Here is a 10,000-nt window from a genome sequence, read left to right as displayed (position 1 = left end):
AGAGTGATATATATTATAGATATAACCAAAGTGATAGTGATAGAGATTGATATGATAGATCCAGAGTGATAGTGATAGAGGTAGATACTATAGAACCAGAGTGATAGATATAGAGATTGATATGATAGAACCAGAGTGATAGTTATAGAAGTAGATATGATAGAACCAGAGTGCTAGTTATAGAAGTAGATATGATAGAACCAGAGTGATAGTTGTAGAAGTAGATATGATAGATCCAGAGTGATAGATATAGAGATTGATATGATAGATCCAGAGTGATAGTGATAGAGGTAGATATGATAGATCCAGAGTGATAGTGATAGAGGTAGATATTATAGATCCAGAGTGAGCAGGGCTTACAGGAGGTCCAGCAAGGCCGTTGTCACCAGGTGTGCCGGGCAGACCTCGGTCGCCCTGGAAACAGAATACAAGTCATCAAGAAAGTGTGTTTTTTCGATTGAAGAATTGCTATGAGGTATCTAAGCAAAGAAGCTGCAGCTGACTGTAGAACTTTTTTTTAAGTGAACTGTTGGCACCATCTAGTGGTGGAAAGGAGAGTTACCGCTGGACTCAGTGGACTCAGTGCTGCTCTCTGGTGGTGGAATGTCATACAGCACTTTACATCGGAAAGCCTGGTCTAATTTCACCAAAAGCCAAAGATGGTGACATAAAGTTACACTTTTTTTTTTTTACTCCTTTTCAACTATGTATCACACAGCAAGCAATAGGGAGAAACACTGGGAAATAAAGTCTATTACTGTATCAAATCTTTATAAAACTCATCTCAGTGTTAAGATAAAGGAAGCAGTGCTTGACTTGGTTCGGGAGCTCACAGCTAAGTATCGTCACCTCAAATGTCGTACTGAGCTCCTGTACCTCCTACAGAACGTCACAAAAACGTTCCAGAGTGTTCTGCGCCTGCGTCTAAACAGTACCGCGGCCGTTTCAGTGCCAGCCCAGCGCCGGTTCTCAGAGAGGGAGAGAGAACCGGGCGTTCTCTCGGCCAGGCGCCTCACCTTGTCTCCCTGCTGGATCTCCGTCACCGGCGGCTTTTTCTGCTCCCCCACCTGGCCTGGAGGACCCGGAGGCCCCTGGAGGCCTGTAGCACCCTACACACACACACACACACACACACACCATGAGTATCCCTGTCCGCCTGTTCCAGAGTGGTAGGTGATCGTCCGTCCTCTTCCTAGAGCAGCTACTGTACCTTCTCCCCTTTCGGCCCCTGGAAGTTCAATCCCATGTTTCCCTGTGGTGGAGCAAACAGGAAGTGATGTAAAGCTTTAGCATGGCTGTTTCCTCCCTCTACAAGAGGAGGACTAGGGGTTTTATGCTCAAATGTTTATATTTTAGTTATTTAGCCATGCTTTTATCCAAAGTGACTTTTATACAACTATACACTTAAATGGATGCTAGTGCTAGTATACTATATACACTTAAAATGATGAGTGCTTATATGACAGGTAGGACAGGAATCACTCTCTCAGTATACAATCTTCAATGTGTTATTACCTCCACCCCAGCGACAGCCCAGGGTGAGAGGTCATGTTTTTGGTGGCGTGTGTTTATTGGTTGGTTAGTAGGTTGGTTTATTTGTAAGCAGGATTATGCAAAAACTACCAGACCAATTTTCATGAAACTCAGTGGAGAGGCGTAGCATGGTCCATGGTCCCATTCAATTTTGGAGCGGATCCGAATCACGGGGCGGTCCATGAGCCGCCCCAAACATGGCCAACCATTCACCTCCATTCATTTTTTGGACTTAGGCTCAGGAGCGAAAAATCCCCCCCATTCATTGTCAATGGGGGCCGTCATGAAACGGCCATATCTCGACGTGGGAAGGTCACAGAGACTCTCGACCTAACAACCTAACAAACATATCCTGCTCGCACACACGTGCACGTTCACAGGGCCACGAAATGCATTATGGGCAGAGAACTGTGCACTACGAGCACCATTTCTAGTTCTTTATAATACCTATCTAGTTTCCTACTCCACTCTATGTATGCTAGCATCCCTTCTACTGCTGTACATCTCTTCTCCGGCTGGTTCGGGACAGCGCCACAGACAGCTTCAACACTGAGAGTCGACACGGATTTACTTCCTGTGTGTAACATTGATGGGCCTCAATGGAGGAATGACTACTTCCTGTCTGTAAAATGGATGGGTCTCAATGGGAGAATGACTACTTCCTGTCAGTAAAATGGATGGGTCTCAATGGGAGAATGACTACTTCCTGAAAGGATAAACAGACTATATGTGGGACTATTTATGTGCGTGTGTGTGTGTGTGTGTGTGTGTGTGTGTGTGTGTTCAAACTCACCTTAGGCCCAGGGGGGCCAGGAGGGCCAGAGCGACCCTACAAAACATCACACAAAGTTGTATTATTCTAACAATAAAGACAAAACTCTATCAGCGACACGTACACATCTACTGTGACAGGAAGGGCGACCGTATATGGTGTTATTACCTCATATCCTCTGGGTCCGGGGGGGCCAACAGGGCCAGACAGTCCATTGGGGCCAGGGAGGCCCTAGCAACAAGAAACCCACACAGAACAAGTTACACACACACACACACACACACAAACACACACATGTGCGCGTACGTCCGTCCGACACAGTAGAACGAACGCTTTACAATGAAGAAAAAACAGTTGAGAGTTGACTGACCGTTGAGAGTTCTAAGTCACAGAACGCTAGAATTCAAACGCAAGGTTCTACGGTTCTACGGCGTCACACTCACAGGGTGTCCGGGCACTCCCGGCAGACCAGCTCCTCCCTTTGTGCCGTACCGGTCCACTGGAATCACATCACCTGGGTCACCCTGGAGGGGTGGAGACAAGAGGGTTAGAGGGGTAGGTAGGAACCTTGGGTTCTCTAACAGGAAGTTGTAGCTTGAGACCAGTCTGGTCCTACAGTAGAATACACAGCCTGTCTGGTAGACATACAGGCTGTCTGGTAGACATACAGACTGTCTGGTAGACATACAGACTGTCTGGTAGACATACAGACTGTCTGGTAGACATACAGACTGTCTGGTAGACATACAGACTGTCTGGTAGACATGCCTTACCTTTTGTCCCGGCAAACCAGGAGGACCCTGTAGAGGAGAGAGAGAGAGAGAGATAGAGAGAGAGAGAGAGAGAGAGAGAGAGAAAGTAAATCACTGTATATGTTGGCCAAAAGAGAAGAGGGGAGATGTGTGTGGGTGAGCAGAGGAGAGGTGAGGAGGGGTTGAGACAGGAGAGGAGAGGGGAGGAGAGGTGAGGAGGGGTGAGGAGGGGTTGAGACAGGAGAGGAGAGGGGAGGAGAGGTGAGGAGGGGTTGAGACAGGAGAGGAGAGGGGAGGAGAGGTGAGGAGGGGTTGAGACAGGAGAGGAGAGGGGAGGAGAGGTGAGGAGGGGTTGAGACAGGAGAGGAGAGGAGAGGTGAGGAGGGGTTGAGACAGGAGAGGAGAGGGGAGGAGAAGGGAGCAGTAAAGAGGAGAGCAGAAGAGAGGAGAGGAGGAGTGATGAGAGGAGAGGAGAGAGGAGTGGAGAAAGAGTGATGCAAGGGGAGGAGAGGAGAGAGGAGGAGGAGGAGTGATGAGAGGGGAGGAGAGGAGAGGGGGAGTGATGAGAGAGGAGGAGAGGAGAGGAGAGGGGGAGTGATGAGAGGGGAGGAGAGGAGAGGGGAGGGGGAGTGATGAGAGGGGAGGAGGAGTGATGAGAGGGGAGGAGAGGAGAGGGGGAGTGATGAGAGAGGAGGAGAGGAGAGGAGAGGGGGAGTGATGAGAGGGGAGGAGAGGAGAGGGGAGGGGGAGTGATGAGAGGGGAGGAGGAGTGATGAGAGGGGAGGAGAGGAGAGGGGAGGAGGAGTGATGAGAGGGGAGGGGAGGAGAGGGGAGGGGAGGAGGAGTGATGACTCACCTGTCGTCCCTCTGAACCCGGATAGCCTCCAGATCCTGGAAATCCTCTCTCACCCTGAAGAGACACAACAACAACAACAACAAGAACGACACAACAACAACATCAGTCAAACAAGCACTTTATTACACTAAAGGTCAACATTCAACCCCAGAGCATTTAGCTCCAGTGTTAGGTGTGAACGGGATACCCTCGCGTACCTTGGTTCCGTTGCAGCCTGGCGTTCCCCAGGGGCCCGGGGGGCCATCCTGTCCCGGAAGACCCTGGGAAACACAGGAAGTGAACAGGATGTGATGTCACACTGAGACAGGAAGCGGATGTCGCACAGGAAGCGGTGTCACTTTAGAGACATCACAACTAGTCCGATGTCACTCATATCATTGGATAAGTGACAGGGGAGGTCCAACTAGTAGTGATGACGAAATGAGGCTTCCTGAAAGACCGAGGCTTTTAGGCACATTGTATCGCAAAAATATTCAATATACGCGAAGGCTCATTAAATGCTTTGTACGCTACTGACACCTGCTGGCAACGATCATTTATAGCAGCCAATATCACTGCGTAACTGCTGGAGCACTGAAACATTACTGATATAACTGATTTTGATTGACAACTTCACCACTAATTGGCAATTATCTACACGTGTAGGCCGAGCCTAATTGGCGTGTGCTGCATATAAACCAAGTGAAGGGGAAACGTATGTGTGTTGTTATTCATCTGGACCCTGGGTCGGCAATGAAGTTTAAATGAATAGAGGAGCAATGGAGTCCGAACTGTATTTGAGAACAAACCATCTTTTCTTCCGACTCTTCGAATAATCTTCATCTGCCTGGATCTGTGACAAAGGTGTGTCAAAACTACCCCCACTATTGCTGGGGTAGTGGCTGTAATTTACCACAGGAATAGCCAGCCACTTCACTACACAATGAGTATGGTTGTGTTGTGTCACTGTATGATATAGGCCACTTATAACCCATAGTAATAATTATCATTAGGCTATGTTTGCTGTTGTAATTATTTCTGACTAAAGTAGGTGACGACATGTTATAATGTGGGCCTATTGGTCAACACATGAAAACTGGTCAATATTAAATCTAGTTGAGTGACCAAACATGGAGAGCATGAAGAATGAAATGAAGAGGGACAGTATTGTGAGGGGCGCAGGTGGGCTGTAGGCTAAATGTGCTTCTGTAACTGCGGACTGTGGGCTTCTGTAACTGGGCAGTGGATGTGCTTCAGTATGTGGGCAGTGAGTCTGGGGACTGAGTGATTGTGTAACTGGGCAGTGACTCCGCCTCCTCCTCCAACAAACCTGAAAAACAATCCTGAACACTTCTAACACACTTCCAACTGGACGCAACCACCAACCAACTACTACAACCTTCAAAGTAAGGCGGGTTTCACTTCCTTATATCGACCGCTCGAATCTCACGCCAAACCGATCACGTGATCATGTTTGTCATCGGCCACATGCTTTAAAAAAAAAGTCTCGATACGGGGCTTCATCAGGACCTGCCCAACGTGCTCGACAAACACCTCAGAACTTCCATCTCATACGGAACATCTCTACCAACTGGTACAGAATGGAGATCGTTTGGGGAAACTCACTGGAATTCCAGGCGTTCCAGGAAATCCCGGCAGTCCAGGTGGTCCCTGTGAGAAAGAGATATTATTTTTTAATTATCTATAAATCGGACAATGTCTATATCATGATCAGTGCATTGACTTGGCTATCTGAGTTGTGGTGAAATGGGGACATCTGCTGGACGGGAGAGGGTATTACACCTTCAGACAGCAGGGCTGAGTTACGTGAAGATGGGAGTAGCCGGTTTGTAGCTGTTCAGCTTATTGGACTTATATCTTAAATATTTACAGTCTACTCACTCTAATTCCTTTCGGACCTCCTGGACCTCCTGGACCGTCATTACCCTGGGGGGGGGGGGGGGGGGGGGAGAGGGAGAGAGAGAGAGAGAGGGAGGGAAGGGAGAGAGAGGGAGGAAGGGGAGAGAAGTGAGAGATTGGTGCAGATAGAATGAAGTGGACAGAAGAAATGGATTAATCTCATTGCCAGTTCCACTACATAAGGGATAATCAACGACCAGCTGTGCCCGTATATCTGGAACAAGGTGTAGGATGATAGAATCTCCGGAGCCCCGCCCCCCTACCGTACCTTCTCCCCCCGGGGGCCACCGGGCCCCTCCGGCCCCGGGAACCCTGGAACTCCCGGCTGGCCCTGGAGGCCTGGGAAACCCCTCTCACCCTGCAGGGAGAACACACACACACACACACACACACACAGTCAGTGTTAATCATTATGATTAATCAGAATAAGTTTTATTGCCAGGTAGTTTTTACTAGTTTTACTACTAGGGAATTAGCTCTGGTCAGTTGGTGAATAACACTGATTCAGATGACATTAGACAGGGTGCAAGGACTGGACAGGTCAATGCAAAGATAGGACAGTGCAAATGAAAAGCGCAAAATACAAAATACAGCAAGACGGTATTAACGGAAAAAACACGTAAAAAGGGCGCCGCCATCTTGGAAGTTGATATGTTCAGCAGTCAGTATGGAGGCAGTTCCAAAATGAATGTTTGATGCGTGTGTGTGTGCTTGTTTGTGTGTGTGTGTGTGTGTGTGTGTTCTGACTCACCTTGGTTCCTTTTACACCACTGCAGTCACACTTTGACCCCGCACAGCCATGACAAGCCTGGAGGAGAGAGAGAGAGAGAGAGACAGACAGACAGAGAGAGAGAGAGAGGGAAAGAGAGAGACCACGATACAGAGAGAGAGAGAGACAGAGAGATGAAGGGAGAGGGAGGGAGGGAGAGAGAGAGACAGAGAGAGATGAAGGGAGAGGGAGGGAGAGAGAGAGAGAGGTTAGACAAGATGTCTTACAGATGAACATGTGTTTGTTGTTTTACACACAGTGAGGGCGCGTCTCAGAGTGTGAGAGTCAACACACACACACACACACACACACACTAGCCTGATAAGTGACATCTGTGAAACACATCAACACCAGGGTTATCTGTGTGGGAAATGCTTTAACACTCCTGTTAACACAACAGGGACATGTTTTAACATGGAAACTTCATTTACTGAACAAGTGTTTTTTTGAGTGTTTTTTTTTAACACACCCTTGTCTCTGTATGGATTTTCATACGTGACCAGAACCACACAGCAACATCCTTTTAGAGGACTTAGATGACATCAGAATCATCAAATAAAGATCCTCACTGATTGCTTTAATCAATATCAGCTATATGCAAACATATCACTTCTATGCAAACATGTCAGTTATTAAAAATGGCAGCTTCATGTTCAACTTCTACCAGCTGTCCATTTCAAATACGAGACTAGATCCGCCAAATCACACCAAAGCAATGAACCAGTGGAAGACGCATTTCCATCCCTCACCACTGGGGGGCAGTGGCAGTATACTACATCACCGCTAGCGCAACTCCGCTCCTTTCTGCTGAGCAGCGATGCTGAACTAAACCTGAACCTGAGAATATAAACATGATATGGAGCCAGAAGACAAACAAGAACTTTATCTCGAAATGTAAACTGTAAACAACGTTCTTCAGCAACCTGAAACGCGTCGACCCACACAGACGTGCGCTGAAACCCATCCAAATTCCCGGTTCATTATAGCCCAGGATTTGGCTGGTGCATAATTATATCAGTTAACAGATAGCGAGTTAATCCATAACCTAATCATAAAAAAAGAATCTTATTAACAGATGCTGGTCATATTAATCCAACATAAACAAGCATAGCCTATCCTACATCCAAAGAAGCAACAGCCAAGCGTAATGGCTTTGCAAGGCATTAGCACGGTTAGCATACCAAGGATGAAACAGCCTTTGAAAACAAGCTGTAACTAACCAGCCTAACTTCTCGCCTGGACCTCGGGATGAATGGAACATCAGTGTCATATTCTATCCCCTCGCTAAACGCCTCCGTGACAACGTAGTGTTTGGGGGCGGAGGTGGCTTAGGAGGTAGGGCGGGTCGTCCGATGGCCGCAGGGTTGGCGGTTCGATTCCCGGCTCCTCCTCCCTTCACGCTGAGCCCCAAATAGGCTCTGTGCACCAGCTTCACTACTTCCTGAAAGTCACTTTGATTAATCACTTAATCCAATCATATAGGACAGGAAATAAAGATGCCAAGTGACTTTCAGGAAGTAGTGGAGCTGGTGCACAGAGCCTATTGCTCCCAATGAGCAGACTGGAATCTTGCACGGCAGCTGTCGCCACCGGTGTGTGAGTGTGTTTTGGGTAAAAAAGCGCTACACAATTGCCGTTCATTTACCATTCAGTTAATAAACAGGCCTAACTAACCTGGTCCAGTATGGTGGATGAAACCTATCAGTGCTCCGGAGTTAAGGACTCACAGTCTTTCTCTCTCTCTCTCTCTCTCTCTCTTTCCTTCGCTCACTCCCTCACCCTTTCTCCCTCCTCCCTCTCTCACTCTCTCACTCTTTCCCCCAGACCTCTCTCTCATCTACCGGGTGGCTGGCGTGCGCGCTCTGCCCGGCTGGCACTCGCTGTGTCAACACACAGTGGAGAAGTTAATCAGGGTGTCACCTCCCTCCTTCTCTCCCTCCCTCCCTCTCTCCATCCCTCTCTCCATCCCTCTCTCCATCCATCCCTCCCTCCTTCCCTCTCTCTCTCCCTCCCTCTCTCCATCCCTCTCTCCCTCCTTCCCTCTCTCCCTCCCTCTCTCCATCCCTCTTTCCCTCCCTCCCTCTGTCTGTCCACCTAGACAGGTCAGGGGGATGGAGAAGTGTGTGTGTGTGTGTGTGTGTGCTTGCATGGCCGTTGCATTACATGCCAAAGCGTGTGCGTTTCCAAGTTGGGACTTATACATACAGTGCCCCCCAATGATAACTTTTACTTCCTGGGTCAAAGGTCAAACATGCATAGAGACTTCCTGTCAGTCGCCACACACGATTAACCCCTTCACCCCGGGTCATGAGAGCCGGGGAGCAAGTGCGTGCGTGTGTGTGTGCGCGTATGTGTGTGTGACCGGATGTAACGTGGGATGCGTACAGTAGATCCCACCACCACCTGACCTGGGGGGGTGTAAACACACGGCGTGAAAACAGGGGCTGATGGAGGTGGAGTCCCACCCGCGCGCCCGATGGGAGGTAAAGTGCCTGTAGGCCATCTAATTGGAAAAGTGATGGATCCGCGGACAGACTTGGCCTTGGACACTGATTGGCTGATAGCGGGTTTATCAGCCCTCGGCCAATCAGACCCACCTATCGCAGCGGCGGCAGGGAAGGGACCACGCCCGCTCCCAGCACGCCACGAGCACGGGGAGAGACTCGACGCAGTGCCAAACCCCAGCCACCCCCCCCCCCCCCCCCCCCCACCGAGTCTGCCCTAAACCACACCCTGGTCCCTTGGGCGCTGCCTCTCTCCTGTCCCTCCGAAGCCTCTAGCGCTGCTGTCCCCAGGGGTCACATGAGGGGAAAGGGGGGGGGGGGGGTGGCCAGAGAGGATCAGATGGCTTGGCACCATCAGCTGGTCGGTGGGCGGCGGGCGGGGGGGGGGGGGGGGGGCTTGTATGGTTTTGGCAGTGAACAAGGCCAGAGGACAGTGGTGTGGAAATTAAAGGTAGACACACACACACACACACACACACAATTGCCCTCCCCTGGACTAGTGTGTGTGTGTGTGTGTGTGTGTGTGTGTGTGTGTGTGTCGCAGGGTGTTTTCACAAGCTCTGGATTCTAGATTAGATTCTGGTCTGCTTCAGCTCAATGCCGTCGGCTCTCCCACGCCCAGTCCTGCAGACCGCCCCCCCCCCCCCCCTCCCCCCCCACCACTGGCGCATGTAATCCAGTCAGGGGGGGGTCACTGAGCTCCAGATATTTGACCCCACCCTCCCCTGCGCTCTCTCTCTCTCTCTCTCTCTGCCTACCTGGACTCTCTCTTTCTCTCTTTCTCTCTGTCTACCTGACTCTCTATCTCTCTCTCTCTGCCTACCTGACTCTCTCTCTTTCTCTCTCTGTCTCCCTGACTCTCTCTCTCTTTCTCTCTCTACCTGACTCTCTCGCTCTTTCTCTCTCTCTCTCTCT

At 49.7% G+C, this 10,000-nt stretch overlaps 1 protein-coding gene across 1 annotated transcript in view; it reads right to left on the bottom strand.

Annotated features, from left to right (window-relative positions):
• Positions 1-10,000, bottom strand: part of col4a5 (collagen, type IV, alpha 5 (Alport syndrome)) — a gene marked incomplete at both ends in the record, with an annotated part of 37,333 nt that overhangs the window by 21,963 nt on the left and 5,370 nt on the right. The window contains 13 exons of the mRNA XM_084451615.1: positions 361-414; positions 1,017-1,109; positions 1,211-1,252; positions 2,327-2,362; positions 2,474-2,536; positions 2,749-2,829; positions 3,079-3,105; positions 3,914-3,967; positions 4,111-4,173; positions 5,519-5,563; positions 5,795-5,839; positions 6,081-6,170; positions 6,564-6,620. Coding sequence (XP_084307741.1) covers positions 361-414; positions 1,017-1,109; positions 1,211-1,252; positions 2,327-2,362; positions 2,474-2,536; positions 2,749-2,829; positions 3,079-3,105; positions 3,914-3,967; positions 4,111-4,173; positions 5,519-5,563; positions 5,795-5,839; positions 6,081-6,170; positions 6,564-6,620 — 750 coding nt within the window. The remainder of the gene's footprint in view (positions 1-360; positions 415-1,016; positions 1,110-1,210; positions 1,253-2,326; positions 2,363-2,473; positions 2,537-2,748; positions 2,830-3,078; positions 3,106-3,913; positions 3,968-4,110; positions 4,174-5,518; positions 5,564-5,794; positions 5,840-6,080; positions 6,171-6,563; positions 6,621-10,000) is intronic.

The sequence above is a fragment of the Borostomias antarcticus genome (assembly GCF_949987555.1).
Source record: "Borostomias antarcticus genome assembly, chromosome: 17".
NCBI lineage: Eukaryota > Metazoa > Chordata > Actinopteri > Stomiiformes > Stomiidae > Borostomias > Borostomias antarcticus.
Note: the sequence above shows the minus strand (reverse complement) of the source record. Positions and strands in the feature narration are given on the sequence as shown.